Genomic DNA, 22305 nt, shown 5'->3' on the forward strand with positions numbered 1-22305 from the left:
CGATATTTTAAAACACAATTTATTTATATATTTTACATCAAGTTTATATATAAAAAAATAATTTAAGGTCAAAGTTGAAGAATAAAGATTTTAAAAATCAAAAGTAGACAATAAATATGAGATAAAAAGAATATTAAATACTTAAATTTCATGCAATGTCTTGATAAATTAGATTATAATTTGATATTTTTAAAACTTTAATACGAAATATTATAGCAATGAATTGACTAAATTATAAAAATCAAGACCGTCAAAAGTGAGATCTTGATCATATATGTATGAAAACTTAGTCGCATTGCAATATGATTGTTTTGTAGATCGTATGACTAGGTCTAATCCGATCCTTCCAATCCATGAAAATTTCTAAATTTTAATTCGATTTTATTATCTTACCTATTTACTGGTTGACTCTCTCCTTATCCGAAGGTTAATCCAAAATAGCCACATTCTTGTATTTTTTTGTGAACTGTAAATGACCAACAATCATAGTATTCTTTTTCTTCTTTTATGTTTTACCCTCTTTGATGGTAGCATTTGAGATTTAGCTTCGATTATTATTTATTTCTTCATTCAACAACTCAAGCACACACACACATACATACATATATACATACATACACACACATACACATTCAATTACTTATGTGTTAAATGTAGTTTTTTCTGCTTATTTATGTGTTAAACATAGTTTTTTTTGTAGGTGTCGAATACCTTTTCAGAGATCGAGCATCTTATTAAAATCAACGGTACCAATGAAATATCGCCAGCTCGAAAAATTAAAAAAAAAAATGTTATGGTCGGAGTTCAAACGTAGACTGATGTTGTAGGGGTAGGGGGATGCAACAACCACTTCAGCTAATAAGCCTCGTCCAAACACCATTCCATATAAAAGGATTATATAGAATTAAATGTAGTTTTTTATATTATTATTATTATTATCATCATCATCATCATCATTATTTTATTATTATTTGTTGATGCATAAAAGTGACCTTCGGCAGCTAAGAATATCTTTTGTTGTCGCGGAGGCTTTGGTGATGAAGATACGGAAAATTGTCTCTTTTGATATGGCGAAGAAGTTACGATGACCGGAGTTGAAGGAGACTTACTGAAGACTTGATGTTGATTTGTCTTTTTGTGTATCCGAGGAGATAGCACAATGATCAACTTTTGCTGACATTGAATGTTTGGTTGTATGTGTCAGTTTAGATGTAGCAAGCATGGTCATCTGTCCTTATCTCACTTTTTGTATTGACCAGTTCAAGACATGTACTTTTTGCTTCTATAAATAGATGATCATGTCGATAGATAGAATGTGTGTTTGATCCTATCTTCCTTGTAATTTTCATGCTATAGAAATTCAAGTCTCCTTATCTATATTATCTTATTATACTTTGTTGTTCATCATTTACAAACTTGTGTTTGCATGCAAACCATGTTACGATTCAACAAATATATTTAAACTAGGCGAATGCCCGTGCGTTGCGCAGAAACACCTATATAGTTGAAGTCTTTACAAATATATGATTTTTTGAATATAACAATAATGTTGTTGTTAAATTTGATATAATAATTTGTATATACTAAATTGATATAATATATTGATTATTTTGAATTATATGATAATATATACATTTATTATAACTTCATAATCTCAATCGTTTGAATGACTTCTACCCGCGAGTTACACATGAATAAAATTAAATATAATATATGATTTGATGTTATTTATAGTTGTTTTTATTGTTAATTAATTTTTTTTAAATTTATTTGCTTAATGTTTTAATTTCTATCATTATAATTATTTAAAACATCAAACATTGTTTTTTATTTTAAAGCTAGCAATATATTCATTTATATAGAGTTGTTTTTAACTATTGTTATTGTAAGTTATTTTAAGCTACTTATTTGAAAACTTTTAACGATTATAAAAATATATTTAAGAAATATTTTAGTTAAATTGAAATTACAATTTAGTTTTTGCTTTTATCACTACAATTTATCACTTTTAACTATTTACAAAATATTCTATAAATTTTTAAATGGAACTGAAATTTATATTTGAGTTGACATTGTAATGCGCAAAAACACCTATATAGTTGAAGTCTTTACAGATATATATATTTTAAAATATAACACTAACATTGTTGTTAAATTTGATATAATATTTCGTATATTAATTTGATATAATATATTGACTATTTTGAATTATATGATAATATATAAATCTATTATAACGTCATAATCTCAATCGTTTGAATAAATTATACTCGTGAGTTACACATCAATAAAATTAAATATTATATATGGTTTAATATTATTTATAGGTTTTATTTTTAACTAATTTTTTAAAATATATTTGCTTAATGTTTTAATTTCTATCATTATAATTTTTTAAAACATCGAATATTATTTTTTTGATTTTAAAGGTAACAATATAATCATTTATATAGATTTATTTTTAACTATTGTTGTTATAAGTTATTTTAAGCTACTTATTTGTAAATTTTTAACGATTATATAAATATATTTAGGAAATATTTTAGTTAAACTGATATTACAATTTAGTTTTTTGCATTTATCACTATAATTTATCATTTTTAACTATTTACAAAATATTATTTGGTTTTTTTAGTGGAACTGAAATTTATATTTAAGTTGACACTGTAATGTTATATTTAAATTAACAATTTAAGTATTTTGTCCAAACCGTTTAAAAATTGTAGCTTTAAACTGATAATGGTTTACATGCAACAACATTTTAAATCTAATAAATTAAATATAATATGTTAAAATTTAAAGACATAACTTTATAAATAGAAGTAAAGATATTAGTTTAAAATTGAAATTTAGTTTATTTATGATTACACTTTAGGTTTGATATTTATTTAACCTTATTAACCAACTTACAATCATTATTAGAAAGACATTACAATTTATCACTTTTAACTATTTATTAAATAATCTTTGGGTTGTTTAAGTTAAATAAAATTTATATTTAAGTTGAGCCTATAATGTTATATTTTAATTAATAATTTAAGTATTTTATACAAATTGTTCAAAAATTATACCTTTAAAATGATAATGGTTTACATCCAACAATATATTAAAACTAATAAATTAAGTATAATATGTTAAAAGTTAAAAAACATAATTTTATAAGTAGAATTAAAGATATTATTTTAATATTGAAATTTAGTTTATATATGAATACACTTTAGATTTGATATTTATTTATCCTAACTACCAAATTATAATTATTATTATAAAGAAATTGAAAAGTCATGGGAGTTTCAAATGAATGTGGTGAAAAGAAAAAAGAATGGGGGTTTCAAATGCATGAGATTCAAGAAAAAATGCTAGTTTTATAAGTATGTATGACTTGCTTACATTTATTGTTGTATTTTGCTGTTATGTTTCTTTTTTAATTCTGCAATCTCATTATTGTTGAGCTATCTAAAGATTCATGAGACTAACTTAATATTCCACACCATAATCTCTTAAGCATAGGTTATTTTCTCAAAATTATCATCATCATCATCATTGTCGTGGTCGTCATTTTTCATTTTCCAAGTATTAAACGTAGTGTTTTTCGGTTTGTTTTGTTTACATATTTATTTATCATACATATACATATATACACATCTTAAATTTCTCGTGCCACCCCTACTATGAATTCATGCTTTCGCCCCTCCTTGATACACATATATTATTATGTTACATATACACACATAAAACATGAAGCAGAAAATACTACATGTAACACACAAATAAGGGAAAATGATGATGATGATGATAATAACAACAATAACAATAAACAACAATAACAATGATGATGATGATACTAGTAGTAGTAGTAGTAGTAGTAGTAATAATAATAATAATAATAATAATAATAATAATAATAATAATAATAAATGCGTTTAACACACGAAAAGCATAAAAAACTACATTTAACACATGAATAAATGAATATGTATGTGTGTATGTATGTGTATGTTAATGTGAATGTGTATGTGTATGTATATATATATATATATATATATATATATATACACACACATACATACATATGTGTGTATGAATGTGTATGTATCTATTTTCTTTCTCGTATCATCCTTTACCTTTTTTTCCCATTATTCATAACATTCCTTGTGTTTTCTTATTTTCTCTCTTTTCCATTCTTCAAAACTTGCGATACTTAATCAACTCTTGGAGGTTAATCATTGCTCGAATAACTTCATATATCCTTGTTATGATAGTAAGAAAAGAAAATTTAAGTTTTTCTCTATATCTTCTTCTTTGATACCACTTTGAGATATATATGGATCTTTACACCTTTTTCCTTTGGACACTCTTCTGCTTCTAGAATTTTGCATTGTTGTCCAACTTCAGTTTCTTGCTTTAACACTCATTTGGAATTTTGAAAAATACATTGAAGTTGTCAGCAATCACGTCGCTAATAATAGGTAGTTCACATCGCGAACTGGACCTGGAATCATATTTTGATCGTGATTTTTGTTCATTACACAGTGCGTTGATGGAATCTTAGCATGTAACATCCCAAAAATCATGATAAAAATTTTCATTTTTCAAAAACTATTTTCATAATCCATAATTCATATAAAACATTGCTTCCAAAACATAGTCATAAAATTAGAGTATCCAATAACATCTCTCAACATAAATCCCAAGGATGATGTGTACAATCACGCATTCGCTTTGCCCTGATCATATGGTATACCTGAAACTACGAATACAACTGTAAGCCAAAGCTTAGTGAGTTCCCCTAAAATATCTCACACAACAAAACATATACAAGCATGCATACTGGGTCCACAGTCATCAGACTAAATTACCTTCGGGTCCACAGTCATTAGACTAGGTTGCCCTGGCCCATAATCATCAGACTGGGTTGCCCTGGGTTTGTTGACTTTACAGCATGGAGCAGTAAATCCTCAACCCAACCACACTATGTCGACATATGCATCAGATAAATAATAACCAACAAGTATATGTAATCATAGAGATCTACCAATTTAACATATCACTACAACATAACAACATCCTATATACTATGATACACAACACAACCTGGTGGGCTGACATTTGTGCCTTCGACCCACAAGTACAGTGAGAAAACTCACCTCGAAATCTAGCAGATAATCCAATAGATCCGTCCCGGGATAAAGTCTGATATCATGAGTCACCTATAATACAAGGAAACTCATTTCCTAGCCTAAAGTCCAATCCCATAAGTTGACCAAAAGTATACTAAGTCAAAAAATCAACCCCTATAGTCAACGGTCAAGTCAACATCCCAAAAGTCCAAATCAGCGAGTCGCCACGTTGTATACTTGTATCCATCCATTTGCCACGTCGTGGCAACATAATGACAAATACACATGTCCTTACCCAGTCACTATGCCGTGGCAACCTAAGGTCACACCGTGGGGACTGGTCTGGACAACTTAACATATTAATCTATTTTCCAACAATTCCAAGAGCTCCAAAGCTCATATATTATCCTTCCCACGGTCTTGTAAAGTTTCCAAATTTATCCATTAAGACATCTCAATAAATCAAGATCCCAAACCTTAAATCCTTAAAGGCAACTAAAGGCATGAAAGCCCCCATTAAACACCTAATCACTAGACTTATTCTTCCAAAGTTTCCAAAATGGTTTTCTACACTTAATGGAACATAGAAATCGTAGCTTTATAGACATGCATGTCCAATGCATGCTCCTTCTATTTTAGGTAAACAAACATGCCAATTAGGAACTCAAAGCTTGTGTATGAGACCAAAACTCCAAGGATCCTCATATTTGGAATGTATGTCACTAAGATGACCATAAAGATCCATAAAGTTGTCAAGATGACCATAAAGATCCATAAAGTTGCCAACTTTATGGGATCCAACCTTCCAAACTCCCACACCATGAATATTAAGGGACAAAAGGGCTAGATTTAGAGACAAGTAACATAAAAATTGGATCTCGAGGACTTACAAAATTCCAGAAACCATGCACAAGGAGGATGGGGAGAGGTGCTTACTAAAACAAAGATCAAGGGCACATTCTTCTTCTTTAAAACACCACCAAACACCACAAAAACTTAAGAGTTAGCAATGGAGGCTAGGGTTTCTTTTGGAGGCTGAGGGTGGGCAACCCTAGCCATCACATCCCTTAAATAGGGGCACAAACCCCACAATTAGAGTTTGTCGTTAAATAACGGTCACGCCATGGCGAATAGATTGCCACGCCTTGACACTTACTTGGCCTCCATGAATCCACTGATCACGGCCATGTCGTGGGACTCAATGACCACGTCATGGCCACCATAAATTCAAAATTTAAAATATTAATATTTTTAAAAGAGATATACCTTAAACTTGGTTTTACACCGCATATCGTATCCTTCCCTGCCTCCAATATTTCACACTCTTCTTCTATTAACTTATCGTATTTGTGCATTTCTTCTTCAAACCCTTCTTCCTTTTTCAAGTCATCATTTGTCATCCCTTTTATGATGTCATTTATTTCTTCTTCAAATGTATTGACATAAAATACTTCGTCATCACTTTTCCTTGAAAATTTTGTTACTTGATCAACCCCAAATGCGATTTCTTCTGAACCCACTCTTAAAGTTACATTTGAATCGTGAATGTCAACTAAAGTCTGCGTGTACGTTGCTAACGAATGGCCAACCAAGAATGATTGAAATGTCATAATCTTCCTCCATTTCAATTACCACAAAATCAATTGGAAATACAAATTTCCCTATTTTTACAAGTAGACTATTCACAATTTCCTTCGGATAAGTTGTCATCTTCTTGGTCATATGGATTGCCATTCTTGTAGTTTTGTCTAATTATTATTTGAAAGTATATGTTTGTACTTAGTATCAAAATCTTTAACGACTTTTTCTTGTATAATATTGTATGACATTATGTACAACTAATCATGTTGAACTAAAGCAATTAAACATGAACATAATATACAAAAGATCAAACATGTTTATGTACAAAAAAAAAATCAAGAATTATCAAGTTTATATCAAAATAAAAATTAAAAAATAACAAGGACATATACAAAACATGTAATCTCGAATTTTTTGAGTTGTTTCTTGATTCTTTTCTCGAGTTATTCATGATTCTTTGTTTGATTTATGAAGACATGACAAGTTTCTTGAGTGGCTAAAGGGAAATTTTATTTTACGTCTTTTACTTTACCCTTTTAATGGTTTACTGTTCAAAAAATAAAACAATAAAAAAGAGGGGGGAAATATGTACAAACCTATTGGGTAATGTCTAAATTCATATTTTGATTGAATAGTAAGATAGATGGGATCTCGACCTTACAATTCTAATCTTAATCCCATAATCCCAAATACAATTTTATGTCAAATTCGACCCTAATATAATCCCAAATGTGATCTTGTGACAAACTTGATTAAGACTATAAGATGAACAAACCGTTACAAAGAACTCAAAAATTTCTAAGATTAATATATATATATATATATATATATATATATATATATATATATATATATATATATTGTTTTTTGTCATTCTTGTTCAAATTTTCGGAATTGATGAACAATTAGGAGAAATCAAATATTCTCATACTTTTTTTCTTCTACTATATTACTACACTTGAGATTATTATACTTGTCATATTTAATAAAATTAATAAATTTGTATTACATTTATAATCATCTAAAAAGCTAGAAAAATAGATAGGAAAAATGTTTAATTTCTCAAACAATTAGGTGTATTTATTAAACTAAAAAAACAACCTTTTAATTCACTACCTTCTAAATACAACATAAACTAATTTAAAAAAAAAAAAAAAAACCTAAGAAATAAGCATTTAATTTCATATATGAATATAATATAGAGAAGAGAATATGTAGCGTTGAATGACCATGAAACGTTTAATAGAATTGTAAGGATAATTAGGAATCTTTTAAGAGTTGAAGGGATTGCATACATTCTCTTTCTTATTTAAATTTGATACAACTCTCCCATGATATAATCCATCTCCAATGGCTAATGCACAACCCGACTATACAAACCTACGTGAAAAAAAAAAAAAAAAAAAAAAAAAAAAAAAAGAAAAAGAAAAATGAAGACATCTACACAATCTTCTTTGTCAGTGATGGGGTCGCCCACACCGCCAAAATACAATTTTTGCCACGGAGTATTACGGTAGCAGGCGACCAACACGGAAGCGCGGAGTTGATTAAGAAAGGAAGCGTTTAAGTGAAAGTGGGAAACAAAATCCTGACGACCCATTGGCACCCCAACCGTTTCATCCCTTTAAAACCATGTTTTACCCTTTTGGCACATTTAGTAATCGGTGGGTTCTTCTTCTCTTTTCATTTCGAGGAAAACTCAGTAGACTGTAAGTACCCAAATTTCTACTGAGCATCAATTGTTTGATAAAATGCCTCAATGGTAAAAAGCTCCTATTTTTCGTGCTCTATATGAAGTTTAATAGAGTTATCAACATACTCACAAAAAAGTAGAAGTCTTATCGATAAGAACGTTGCAAAACTGTTCATTTCTCTATTTGATCTATACTTATGTACAGCAGAACATAAACAGTAATCTGCATCGAGCTTTCTTCTTGAAACGATGAGAAAGTATCAGATTGAATAGATTTAATTACTTAAAACTTAAAACTAAATCAAATTTATAGTAGTATGTGGTTTGTTTGGAAAGTATGGATCTTTATTTATCATATCAATTGTTTATGTTTGTAATGTTATCATATCAGGATATTTACTTCTAAAAATAATTGAAATAAGGTCCATCTGTGTCATTAAGTTCATTATGCCATACCACTTTTCGCATAATGAAATTATTAGCCTTCCATTTAAGTTAACAAATTTCTAAGTTAAATTTTTGACAAGAACAGGTACCATTTTTGCAATTTTATCTAGAATAAATTTTATATCCGTTTCCTTCACGCAAAAGCAACAGAGATTTTAATATAAATATTATATATATTCATGGGCAGTCTTTTTCCGCTTGCATTTTTTTTTATCCGGTAGGCCCTTTGCTGCTGAATTGTTAACTATTCGTAATTCTTGCTTCACAAGTTTTGCACTATTCATCTTATACAGTCTCTCTCTCCACTAAATCATATCTTTTGATTATATATATATATCTCTACAATTTTCATACAGGCTTATGATCTTTGTTTACTGGATCCGATGAATCAACATAAGCGTTATAATATTGGGATCCTATGGGTTCTTTTGTTTCTATCGCACAACATCAAGTCATTCAGTTGGTTTTTCACTACTGAAAAAATTGATAAGCCTTCAACGATTCCCGTTGTTTCACATGATGTTGTCGCTGAATTCTCAATGGAATCCTTCAACAGCAAGAAAGGAATGAGTTTGATTGAAAAAGCAAAGAGAAAGGTTATTGCATCGAATTCTTGTTGGCAAAATGCATATCAAAATCTATTTTCAGGATGCTCTGAGATTCTAGCAGGTGAAGAACAACGATCTAGACTTGCTTGGCATCTTACTGATTGCTTTCAGAAGGACACTGGAAGGTCTCATTTTCCTTATTGTGATGTAAAATCTCCCATGAAAAATTGTCTTCAAAAATTAGACGAAGATGCTCATAGGATTTATCTTGAGTTCTATCTTGAGACCAATTCCATCTGTCATCAGTTACAGTTGAGTCTCTCATATGCGATCTTTAGATTATTATAAAAAAAAAAAGTTATATGGAGACATTAGCAATTATTAGAATTGAATTTGTATTGTAGAACGGATGCATTCAAGAGACAAACGGAAAGACTAGTGAATGAACTCAAAAGGTCTGCTGAATATGCAGAGGACAAATTAGAGAACATAGAAGAGCAATCAGAACGTATGTTGCATAGTTCACAACATATTCATGAATCATTGGCTTCTATTGATGTTCAAACTCAACAAGTGGCTAAAACATCAAAAAACGTTGAACAACATGTCATTGTTGTGTTAGAGCATTCCCAATCGATTTATGAGCAATCCCTCAAATTAGCAGATTCTCAAATGGAGCTGCGTAATGGACAAAGTATAATGAATGAAAGACTGGATGAAGGGATGATGATGTTGAATGAATCTGCCAATAAGATTGGGGGAGAATTGAAGAATTTAAGAGACGAAACTGTTGAAATAGAAAAAGAGATTAGTAAAGTTGGAGATGTAATGTTTATGAAAATGGATACATTACAAAGCAAAGCTGATGATATTGAGAACATAACAGAAACTTCATTGGATAAACAAAAACAACTTCTTGATAGCCAAACTGCTGCACTTGAGGCTCTTCAGATTGTCACAAGTTTTCAGTCCCAAGCCCTAGAAGAGAGCAGGTAAATTAGAAAAAAAAAAAAAAGATACATAATATATTTATTTGCATATATTATATATACTTATTGAGTTTTACAATTTTGTTAAAGGGGCACATTGCAACAGTTGATTGAACTTGGTCATAGTCAACAACAGGAACTCATACAAAGACAACAACAACTTAAACAAGTTCATGATCATCTAGTTGAGAATTCAAAAACCATATTGGCTTCCCAGGTTTGTGTGTTATTTATTTATTTATTTTTAAATCATTCTAAATAATCTGTGTTTGATAGGAAATTTTTGAGTCAAAGCAAGCGAGTATGTTTGTTGCAATCGACAAGCTTTTCACTCTGCACAATGCAATTTTGGTTGAATCACGAATCTTTAAAGCTTTCCTTGTGTATTCTATATTAATCTTCACGCTCTATATGTTCACAAGTACAAAGCAAACCTACAATGTGAGGTCCAGGCTTTATATAGGTAAATTAGCTAATAATTTTCATCAGTTCACTTTTAGGATGTTTCCATATCTTACAATAATCTCCAATTATTTTTGTTTGTGTAGGATTATGTGTGACATTTGTGATTGAGATTGTGGTGCTTCGTTATGGAAATGACATTGAACAACAGAGATGGATTATAAGCATTGTTAGGTCAATATTTGTGCTTCTCACATCATGTCAACTTCTGTATGCCATATACACATACAGGTAAACATGAAGACTCTTCCATTAGAAGTTCTTTTTTTTTTTTGGGAAATATCACTTACTGTTTGTGAAATTGAATTCAAGCAGAGATTACGAGACATTGAACCATCGTCTGCTACAATCACTAATTGAGAAGGTTAATGGCATGCAAGGAAATAAACAGATGGTAGCTGATGATGATGATGATGATGATGTGGAATGGTCTTCATGGGTTGACACTGATTTGCCCGAAGATGAATTGGAAGACCTTGACTATATGCTTCCGGAAGGTCTTGGAGAGGCTTCAATCACCACTGCAGTTTCTAGACAATATAATCTTCGCCATCGTCATCTATAAGCTTTAAGATCCATAAATATTGAGGCAACATGTATTCTCATCGGGTTATTATTATTAAACTGTTCTTTGAGATGATACAGTTTCATATGCGTGTTCTATAGAAACCATAAACCTGATCCATAACAATGATAATATCTAATTATCTTTTATTGGGTTAGTTACTTATATGTGCAACATGTCGTATTTTTCAACAGAGCATATAACAATGTTATCATTAATTTTATATTATTATGGAAACTATATAAAATTGTTGATGGACTGATTTTATTCATAAATGAAGATATACACTTACTATGTTTATTTTGTAGGTGGAGTTTCCGATTTGACTCAAGATCTCATAAATCCCTATTATCTTTCACATTTGGTTATTTCTCCATCTATATAAACATATGATCAGAAACTGATTAAGAATACACGAAATACATTCATAAAATTTGTTTTCTTGTTGCTACGGGATTATAGAGAGAACCTTGAGATCGACTGGAAAACCAACTATACTCGTCGGATCTCAACAGAAGAAGGTATGTATACATAACTTACAATTGGTATCGGAGTCTACTCGAATATATATGTTACTAGAAATCCTTTTACGCCTTGTTCCCCAGTTTTTTTGAAAATTCATCAAAAGAAAGGGAAGGAAAATTTTGTCCAAAAGAAAGGGAGGGGAAGGAAAATATTCATTATACCGTGTTCCCGAGTTCGAAGGAAATGAAAATAAATGAGAGAAAAAATTTATGTTTTCGTGTTCCCAAGTTAGGAGGAAAAAGAAAATAAAACTTGAAATTTTCCTTCCCCTCACTTTCTTCCTAAATCCGCCCAATTTGGGAGGAAAATTTGGAAGGAAAATATGACTCTAAAATCCTTCCCCGCCCTTCATTTTCCTTCCATTAATGAAACTCGGGAACACGATTTTCCTTCGATACCCGTCACTTTCCCTCCGTATCCTCCAATTTTCCTCCTTAAGTAGAACTCGGAAACAAGGCGTTAATGGTTGGTTTCAAATCTCCAAAACGTTTTGAAATATACATATCTGTTTATGTCCTCTTGGCGTCAAGAATTTTTTTTATTGGTTAAAGGTGTAATTTTTATTTAAGTAATTATATAAACGTCCTTTTAATGGACGCATGTGTACAACCAAGATAAGGATTATCTTAAAATGCAATCTATATTTAAATTACATTTGTGTAGTTTAAGATAATATTTATTTAGTTTATATTTTATCATAATATTTGAGATTGATTTGCTTCTTTTCAAAAGTTTAAAATTTTAGCCGTATGAAAAGGAGTTTTCATTCGTACACTCAAACACTAAATATAACGCATGGTATTATGCAATTTCCAAATATTCTTTTATAGTGTACAATTAGGTTTAAAGATTTTGAAATTTTATTTATAAAAAAACATCATAAATGGTCCGTGTGGTTTCCCCAGTTTAGTTCCCGTGGTATAAAAACATCGTAGATGGTATCTATGCTTTCAAAACTTTTGACAATTTGTCCTTATTGTTAACTCCGTTAAGTTTTGTCCGTTAACTGAAATGCATTTTCGTCATTTCACTACCACAGGGACCATTTATGATGTTTTCACTTATTTTTTTTAAAAGATAAAAAATGAAATAATATGCAAAAGGTCTCTCTCTCTCTCTCTCTCTCTCTCTCTCTCCAACTGTTTGGCATCGCCGACGATTTATCACCAACAATCCCTTGCTTAAATTGAAAATGGGAATTTGGATATTCTGCTTGGTCAGTTGTTTGAGCTTGGTTTTCTCCAAAGGGAATCCTAATACTGTGTGTGAGTTTAGTGTAGATGAACCTTAATATTGTGTGTGATTTTCTTGATTTCTATGGATTTTATGAAGTTGGTTAATGCATGTGTTTGATTATCATTACCTAGCATGTTAAAGTTTACATCTTTGTTGCTTTGATTCAAGTTAAGTGTAGTTTAATGACCATTTGAATTGCATGAACTTGATTACATGGTAGTTTATGATTATTAAATTACTAGAGCTAGTATATTAACCAAATCTTAGATTAAGTAATAAAGGTAACAAATTTGACTGTGTTAGAGAACATAATTTGATCATAATTATGTTTGGTAACTTGTCATGATTATAGATAATTATCTTAGATATATCTTACATAGCCCAATTATCATTAATAATCAATTATGTGTTTGCTTGTGTATGATCATTACATAGTAGTTCATGAATTGGTGAAAATATTAGGAGATTGGATCGCGACTGCTAATTACATTTAAATTGGTAACCGACTGAGTAAATCCATGTTTTGGAAACTAACCATAGGAAAAATGGGTATTCGAAGTTAAACGGGGGTGTCTTTTTAATCTTGATTACAATTGTTTTTAGTTGAGTGTTTGCTTAGTTTTAAGTTAATCTGAACTTGCAAAATCAGATAAAACCCTCAATTTAATTATTGTTTTTAGATTAACTTTTAGTAATTATTTTATTAGCTAAATTTGTTCTCTGTATTCGATACCCAACTTACCTAAACTATTATATAAATTTGAATATGTACACTGCTTAAGTGCAATTAGTTAGTTAAGTAGGTTAGTATTTTAAATTTAAAACTAGATAGTATATATAAATTTCACATTATAGATTCTCGATCTTCATCTTCATTTTTAGATATGTAGGAAGAAGGTAGCTTTTTAGATGAACCAGCAGACTCTGCTAGAGCCTTTTCTTTAAAATGATTTTCTTTATTCCTAAACTTGTATCTCCCTTTTTGTCATCACTTCCTTGAAGGGAGGATTACAAGATGAAGCAAGGGCTTTATGAGTTTACTCCTTATAAGATGGAGAATCTCCCTTTGATGTTGTAGGAGGGGAAGTGTCACACCCTCGGACGACGGCGAAAACGTCAAGTGGCACGACGTTAGGATGTTGGATCATAGACATTTAACATACTATTGGATTTCTTGACACGCATACATCAGTTTGTTTATATTATTACTACTTCCTCAATGCATCCCTTCATAAGTGTGTTTGAAAAATGTTAAAATGAGTTCCTATAATCGAGCTTATGATTATTATATTCCAAATTTTAGAAAGTCATGCCTACTTCGAGTTAACCATCAGGTTGTAGTTAGTAACCGCATGTGGGGGTGTCAACCTTGTATAGATCTATACATATCTTTCCTACTCACTTAAGATTTAACGATTATAGGTCAGGGCTAGCTAAAATTCATGTAGCTAAGGATGAATAGTGACTCATCTAACCATTGTGTTGTCATCATGTGTTAGTTAATCATATAGTTTGGCTAGGACAACAGATAGGTATAATGTTCCTAAAATTTTGGGCAGTGTAACGACTAGGTTTTCATGTTTTACAAGTGGAATAGTCAGCGTAATAACTAGGCATAATATTATCCATAAAAGTTGGGCAGGTATCTACCAGACATAATATTACCCTAAAGTACTAGGCATGATTATATCACTAATGTTATACAGTTAGTAATTATTATGAAATCAGTAGTAGTTAGACATGTACCCCCCCCCCCCCCCCCCCCGCCGCCGTCGCCGCCATAAAAGGGTTTGGAAACTATAAAAGTAGGGTCGTGAACTCATCCTTGAAGTGTGAGTCGTTGACGTAGGGTAGAACCGGGAAGCCAGAACTCGGGTTTCGCTTGGGAGGTAGAGGCACAGAAATTGATATATATATATATATATATATATATATATATATATATATATATATATATATATATATATATATATATATATATATATATATATATAGAGAGAGAGAGAGAGAGAGAGAGAGAGAGAGAGTTGTATGGAACTGTGAGAACTGGACTGCTTAAGTTTGCTATTTATAGCAAGTTTTTGGGGCGCGTGCAGTGCGTCACACTGCACAGGGTGTGTTTGTGGCTCCATTAGAAAGTTGCCACATGTTCTTTCCTCATCATGCCACGTCACTAGTATCCTGACGAATCTGGGTGTCAGAATGTGCATCGTGCGTGACACGCAGTGGTGAATGCATAACTAGAATTCAGGCTTCTAAATTCCAAAATTCATGCGTATGAGTTCCGTTTTCGACGATTCTTAAATCCCTGTGTAGGCCTTGACGTATACTACAACTTTCTTTTTAGGTGTTTTGGCTAAATCTTAACTTTTGTTTTTAGCCTATATGTTATAACTACCAAAATTCATAACTCTTTCGTACGGGCTCCTTTTTAGACATTCTTTGTCTCGAAATTCCTACTTTGATAAATACTATGATTCTTTTTTTTGGTGACTTTAGCTATAAATCAACTATTCTCTTCGTAGTTTTTGACATTGCAACTTCTTGTATGCGGAAGACATTTATTTACTATAAATGTCGTATCCCTCCTGCACTAAGTCGGATTCCTACATTCAAATAGTGTTGTCGTGTATTTTCTAAATACATTAACCTGCTTGCGAGAAGACCTAGTTTTTTGTGTACCCATATATGTGTCTATCTATAGTAATGATCATGTTTGGTAATTGAATATATTTATCTATTATATTACTAACCTATTACTTATGTTTGTTTACATTGAGTCCTATTGAGCTCAGTGACGCTTTAGTTTCGGGTGTCCGAGAAGTGGCAAAGGGAGTGAAAAATAGTGTTTAAGTAGCAGTTAATGGAGGTTTAGGAGTGATCTTAGATTTGCATGGCGTGGTGACATGTTTCTCATAAAATCTGGATAGAACACAGTTCCTAGTCTTTGTTCTAAGATAGATAATTGGAATATTCAAGGTAATGACAGTTGAGAATACACTAGAGTTTGACTGAGAGGGTGTGTATGATTGTAATAGACGAGGAAGGGTTCATCTACTTACATATCCCCAGTTGTGCGTTGTAGGGGAGATAAGGGAGAAAGAGTAAAGGGGTTACCAAATTGCTGAGAATCTATGGCACTAGGAAGAAAAAAAGATTTAACAATTAATGAATTATCAACTGCAAGCCACTAATCATAAACTCTATCATCTCTAACATCACTACCACAACTATCATCATTAATAACATCATAGTTGCGACACGATAACCATCACCATTTCTATCATCACTATCTCTACAATTAGAGTGTTTTTCAATTTGTTTTTGATGAATTGTTTATATAAGTTGTCAATTTATAATTGATTGAAAACATAAAACCCCCTATACATCAACTCTAACTTACCTGACCTATCCTATCTACCTACCCATACACCTACTTAACCTATACCTACCCATATACGCACCCATCCCACTTACCCCTATACCACCCCCTAGAGAACTTACCCATTCTACACCCTACCTACCCCATCTATGCACCCATAACCCACCCTACACTCATCCACCAAACCCCTATAGACCCTACCCACCCTACATACCCTACCTTAGCTACCCGGCCTATAAATCCACTCCCACTCATCCCTAAACCACACACTACCCACCCTTTATCCTATTTAAACTAACTTAAAAAAATTTATAGTCTTTTTTTTTTTGGAAAACTAGAAAATAAAAAATGATAGAAAATACATAACAAAAACTATTCGCTTGAATTGTTATCAAGATAACTTGTTACTTCGATGTAAGGGTAAATACATGTCATACAATAAACATTACCATCAACCAATTTACTTACTATTTTGTTAAACCAATCCATAATTTCATATTGTTCTCAAAGTTCAGACCATTTCATAAACACAGTGTCCTCAATAAGTTTGGCTATATAGTCCACACACCTCATTATTTATATCCATAAAGCAATCTCAATATTAGGTTCCTTTCACAAAAAAAAGGAACCAAAACCCAGTGACTGTGAGTGAGTAACCCGGCCCCACCTTCTTAAATACGTGATATCAACAAAGGAATAGAAGCAGGGGTATCCTCACCCATGACAGGCTGGAAAAGATCAAGCTCTCCATAACGTTCTAGAACACGCATCCTACAGTCCTCAGCCGCCATTAATCCAGTGTGGTAGGCACCATGTACTGACCCCGGGTAGTCGACACTTGTCGCTTCCCCAGCAAAAAATAAGTTATCCACAGGAATCCTTAGCCTTTCATACAGATCATGGGGTTTCCCTACTGCATCATAGCTATACGACCCAAGTGAATTTACATCACTACCCCAACGCGACACCAAATGTTGAATCTGCATCAAAACAAATAAAATATTCACATGAATTATTGAGAGTTGCTATGCTTGTGGTGGTGTTTGTTACTTTTTTATTTTTTTTAAGAAGCAAATAATGGTATATTTGTATTACAGGGGGGGAGGCGTCAGGAAGAATCTTTTTGAGATGTAAAAAAGCAAAATTAGCGGCAGCATCATCTGATAATTTCTCGATGTCTTTTGCGAGGCGTCCAGCTGGCATATAAACCAAGACAGGATGACCAGTGGCTTTGTGGAGATTAAGAAAGTAGCTACATCCGTAAGAAGTTTCTGAAACTACTCCTAGAAATTCAACATTTGGCCAAAACACTCTCTCAAAATGCAAAACTATCTTGTTTTCGATTCCGACTCCGAGGTCGGCTATGGCTTCCTCTTTCCATTCCGGTAATCTGGGTTCGAATTTAATGGTGTTTGACTTCAACACGCCAAGTGGCACTGCCACAACAACTGCATCCGCAAATAATGTTTTCCCGTTTTCGACGCTTACTTTTACGCCGTTTTTACGTCTATTTATCTTCGTTACCCTTTGCGAACGAATATACACCAATAAGTATTAAACAAAGAAAAAAGTGGGTGTAAGTTTTTTTCATTACTATTTTTTTTTTTTATAACAACTCAGGTAACTACCTGTGATCTAATCGGATGTCGAGCCCTTTGGCAAGTGTGTTTATAACTGGAAGGTAACCACGGACCATAAGTCCATGTCCACCTGGCAGCAATTCTTCCTGTTCATCAATAAGTAACTATCAGTGAATGCCCTCTTCAGTCTAAAATGTTTATATAAGGGGATAAAGAAAAAGGAAAAGGTAAAAAAACATGCCTTATCCCAGCATTTAAGGGATATGGTTTCAGCATCTGCAGCAAACCAGCCTTCCATTCTACATAAGTACCACTGCAAGACCTTATGAGAAAGCCCCTCCAACCTGTAACAAATGGATGCTTTAATTATAGTGTTTTATGACAAACAAACAGGCTTAAAAAATGGAAAACTGATTTTAATATTTTTAACATTATGTTATTGAAGTGTGATATGGATTTACCTTAGTTTTGGGTTTCTTTCAAACACGATTGATATTGCATGCTCTATAGACATGTCTTCAGGGAACTCCTCCCTCACTTTATTAGTCTGCAATACATAAAGCAGCATGTCAAGAGACCAATAATGAAAGAAAAAAAATGGTTAAATATTTAGAAATAAATTTGATTAATGATAACAGTTGTGATAGAAGAACTTGCCTCTTCCAATATGTTCTCAAATGTTTTTCCAACCTGTGAGACTAATTCTTGAGGAACTTGATTCCCATCCATATCAAACAGTGCATAGCTGAAGAAAATTGAAGGAGTACATCAGTAACCAATTTGCTCCTTGAATTAAGTCGGTAACAAAGTAAATGCAAATTGATCATTATCTTTTTTTTTTGTTTCTATGTTCAAGAATCTAAACTAATAGTCATAACTTATTTTCAAGATATGAACATAACACACACAGAAACCACAATAATTAGGCAATATTAATAACAATACACTCACCATTATATAACCAAACTAGAAGTAGAGCTAGCAATATACATTAAATATGAAGATTTGAAATTCATTACCTCTCCAAATCATGATCATATAACACTGAATCATCGCCACTAGTTCTGTATAAAGGTAATCCAAGTCTACTGATAACTGGTGCCAATGGATTCTCTTTGCAAACCCCATGCAACCTGAAAGGTTAACATTAATGTACAATTAGGGAACGAATCTTAATATGGTAATTATTATATTTATCTATCATGTAAAGTCAAACAGTCAATGGATATGAAGCTCCTTCTCACCATGATGCACCTAAGTCCACTGGAAAACCAAATGAGTAATCAGTACGAACCCGACCACCAATTCTATTACGAGATTCAAGTACTATAACCTGAAAAAAAAAATGAAATTTATGCTTATGTCTTGTATGTTTGTGTATTATTTATCTTCAAGAAATAGTGTCACTCCAAAAGAATCATCATTTAACAATATCTGAAGAAAAAACAATGTTTATTTGAAGTACCTGAAATGAAGCATCATGAAGAGCACGAGCAGCAGCTATGCCAGCAAATCCACCACCAATCACAATAACAGATGGTGAGGTTGAACGCCTTGCTTCAACATTTGAATAGCAAATTGCTACATTTTAAGGGGAAACAATAATTAGATATGAAACTCTCATATAAATAATTAATATGTTACTATGAGTACTTGAAAGTCAACAATAAATTTACAGTTTTTTAGCTTAACCAAGAGAATAAGGCTCGATTCATTACAGCTAGAGACTGACATACAATTTTCTCCATAAAAGGTTTACAATTTAGCAACTGAAAGTAGAAAACATACATATACATACACAAACATACATATATACATACATACATGTGTGTACGCAAAGAAGTTACAAAAAAGAATCTGTAAAGATTTGCTACTTTAGATGCATGAGTGCTTTTTTTAGGGACCACATTGGAATGTGACTAGAATGCATAAACAATAATACAGATTCTCAGAAGGGACCCCACCAGCAGTATTGATATGCACATGTAGCGATGGTAGTATATTACTATTAGTATACACTCCATTCCAAAATAGTGTTACAGACAGGTCAAAACACAACATGTAGAGCCCAAATATATGAAAAATATTTGTATCTTATGTGGTATACCCCAAATAATACTTCCCCATTTACAACAATTTATGGTAGAGGCAACGACCCATGACACGCAGTTCCTTTAAAACCCTCTTTCATAACCACAAATAATATGATCGGTTATCTGTTCTTGACTTTTTGTAGTGGTAAATTATCTATTACCACTACAGTTTATTCTTCTACACAAGTAATACCTAATTGTAACTTTGGTGTGTCTTTTAAGTTTTAATCTTCTCCTAAAATTCAAGTTTAGAATTAAAAGAGAACTAGCAAAAAGTGTAATATGCTGTTACATATGAAGATCCCCCAAAATTGAAAAGTAATCGAATAATGAATTATTGCACAGGTAATACAGATACTAAAGTAAGAACAAAAAGAGAATAGAATTTACGAGATACCTTGTTTCAATTGGGGATTACTCTTGTCTCCTCCTGAACCCATGTTGCGATGATGATGTTGGACCAAATAAAGGGATTAATTCGTAACCAAAACAATAATAACGACAACTGTAAGAGGGAGAAACTATTAACAGGCCTTCTAGGATCCAAGGGTTTGTCGAACTGAAAAAGGGAAGTAGGTAACAATTGGGGTGAGTGATGAAGAACGAAAAGGAGAAGACAAGTGATGAAGTGATTTGAATTCGAAGAATTACAACCCAGATTTACCAACCAGCTCATGCGTATTACGAACTCTTGGTTTCAAATCTCTGTATAAATCTCTCGGAAACCCTGGTGCCTATATGATCTGGTAGGATTCGGGTAAAAGATCAAAATCCAGGTAACCAAATATGGTAACTCCACCGGAATGAATTGATGATTGCTAAATGCGTTTCAGAGTTTGATTCGACAGAGACTCAGAGAGAGAGAGAGAGAGAGAGAGAGAGAGAGAGAGAGAGAGATCCACGGGTGAGATATTTTGTGATTTTGGATTTGTATTTATTAGTGAGATGATGAAGAGATCAACCAACACACGTTGCTTTGTTCCCCTTCCTTTCAATAAATTGTGTGAGAATTGTTAGGTTTCATAAAGTACGTGCTTTTCCTCTTATATGCACTAGGCGAAAATATAGATAAATATACTTTATAAAAAAAAAAAAGTTATGGAATAATAATTTTTATATTAACTTAGATATAAAGATATGCAGTAATAGTTATTTTTTATATTTTAGTTTTATCTTTATTATAATTTTTTTTAAAAGATCATCAAAATCATTAAGATTTAAATTAAACCATTTATCTTGAATCATATTCATTTAAAACTTCAAACTAACTTTTTATTAATTAACCATAACATTAATTTATTTTAATGTTGTAATTATTGATCTTATAACTAACTAAGTACTACAACTTAAAAACATTTTAACATAAGATATTTAATTAGTTTCCGTTACAACTCAAAAGATTTTTAAACTTATTATAATTAAAGGTTAAAGTTGAATTTTGTGTATTTATTTGGTCCCTTAAGTCACTTTAAGTTTTACAATGTCACTTAACTTTTATTTTCTCCCGAAATGGTCCATATGAATGATATAGCATGTAACCTACTGAATTTTCTTACTTAGTCTCACTTGGAAATATACATATATTGATTAATCCCGTTTCAAAGTATATGTGGCAGTTGGTCTTAAAACAGATTTGAAATACCATTAAACAAAGATTTAGTCTCTTCAGCTTTCAAAAGCTGCAAGGAGAAGTTCAAGGTCGGTGAATGACAAGAACTTCAAGGAGCGACTCTCCAAATGAAAATCTAGGTGCCTAACTATCATTAAACAAAGAGTAAGCCTGGATCACCTTAGATTTCACACTGACGTATTCACATTTCTTAGAGTCGTTTCTAGAAGAACTTCAAGAAACCATTTTTAAAAATCGACCCTACAAGTGATATTACAAGTACACAACTATCATAAAACAATCATGTTTAGATTTAATCTTGAAGTTTTGAGTTTTGATGTCTTGTTAATGGAGCAAATGTTAACTTGTAACATCCTAATTTTTACCACAAATTTTTTCATTTTTAAATATAGTGAGAAGACTCACCTCGTGAATAGCAGCTAAAAATACCACGACTCTCATACAGAGTAGGCAG

General features: G+C 31.8%; 2 protein-coding genes across 3 annotated transcripts; one reads left to right on the forward strand and one right to left on the reverse strand.

Moving 5' to 3' along the window:
• Positions 1–8124: 8124 nt before the first annotated feature.
• Positions 8125–11405, forward strand: LOC111914637 (protein GAMETE EXPRESSED 1). 2 transcript variants are annotated; one of them, XM_023910334.3, is made up of 7 exons: positions 8125–8410; positions 9198–9700; positions 9794–10381; positions 10505–10595; positions 10655–10841; positions 10927–11071; positions 11156–11405. In XM_023910334.3, the coding sequence occupies exons 2-7, from the start codon at positions 9225–9227 to the stop codon at positions 11403–11405; spliced, it is 1737 nt and encodes a 578-aa protein (XP_023766102.1). In that variant the 5' UTR covers positions 8125–8410; positions 9198–9224. The 2 variants fall into 2 exon arrangements, with proteins under 2 accessions (XP_023766102.1, XP_023766101.1); XM_023910333.3 differs by having other exon boundaries at positions 8129–8410; positions 10469–10595.
• Positions 11406–16993: 5588 nt separating this feature from the next.
• On the reverse strand, positions 16994–21218 carry LOC111914638 (polyamine oxidase 2). The gene is made up of 11 exons (XM_023910335.3): positions 20890–21218; positions 20619–20780; positions 19594–19709; positions 19373–19461; positions 19148–19261; positions 18786–18873; positions 18590–18675; positions 18370–18472; positions 18177–18274; positions 17644–18073; positions 16994–17528 (listed from the first exon to the last, which is right to left on the reverse strand). The coding sequence occupies exons 2-11, from the start codon at positions 20659–20661 to the stop codon at positions 17220–17222; spliced, it is 1476 nt and encodes a 491-aa protein (XP_023766103.1). The 5' UTR covers positions 20662–20780; positions 20890–21218; the 3' UTR covers positions 16994–17219.
• Positions 21219–22305: the final 1087 nt, after the last annotated feature.

The sequence above is a fragment of the Lactuca sativa genome, chromosome 4, assembly GCF_002870075.4.
Source record: "Lactuca sativa cultivar Salinas chromosome 4, Lsat_Salinas_v11, whole genome shotgun sequence".
NCBI lineage: Eukaryota > Viridiplantae > Streptophyta > Magnoliopsida > Asterales > Asteraceae > Lactuca > Lactuca sativa.

Excerpts from the sequence above, each read along its gene's own strand:
- LOC111914637 (XM_023910333.3), top strand. The coding sequence starts at position 9,225 with ATGAATCAACATAAGCGTTATAATATTGGGATCCTATGGGTTCTTTTG. Across the intron at positions 10,842-10,926 it reads GAGGTCCAGGCTTTATATAG|GATTATGTGTGACATTTGTG; the intron begins GTAAATTAGCTA and ends TTGTTTGTGTAG. Across the intron at positions 11,072-11,155 it reads TATGCCATATACACATACAG|AGATTACGAGACATTGAACC; the intron begins GTAAACATGAAG and ends GAATTCAAGCAG.
- LOC111914638 (XM_023910335.3), bottom strand. The coding sequence starts at position 20,661 with ATGGGTTCAGGAGGAGACAAGAGTAATCCCCAATTGAAACAAG. Across the intron at positions 19,710-20,618 it reads TAATCCCCAATTGAAACAAG|CAATTTGCTATTCAAATGTT; the intron begins GTATCTCGTAAA and ends CTTAAAATGTAG. Across the intron at positions 17,529-17,643 it reads TTCCTGACGCCTCCCCCCCT|ATTCAACATTTGGTGTCGCG; the intron begins GTAATACAAATA and ends GTTTTGATGCAG.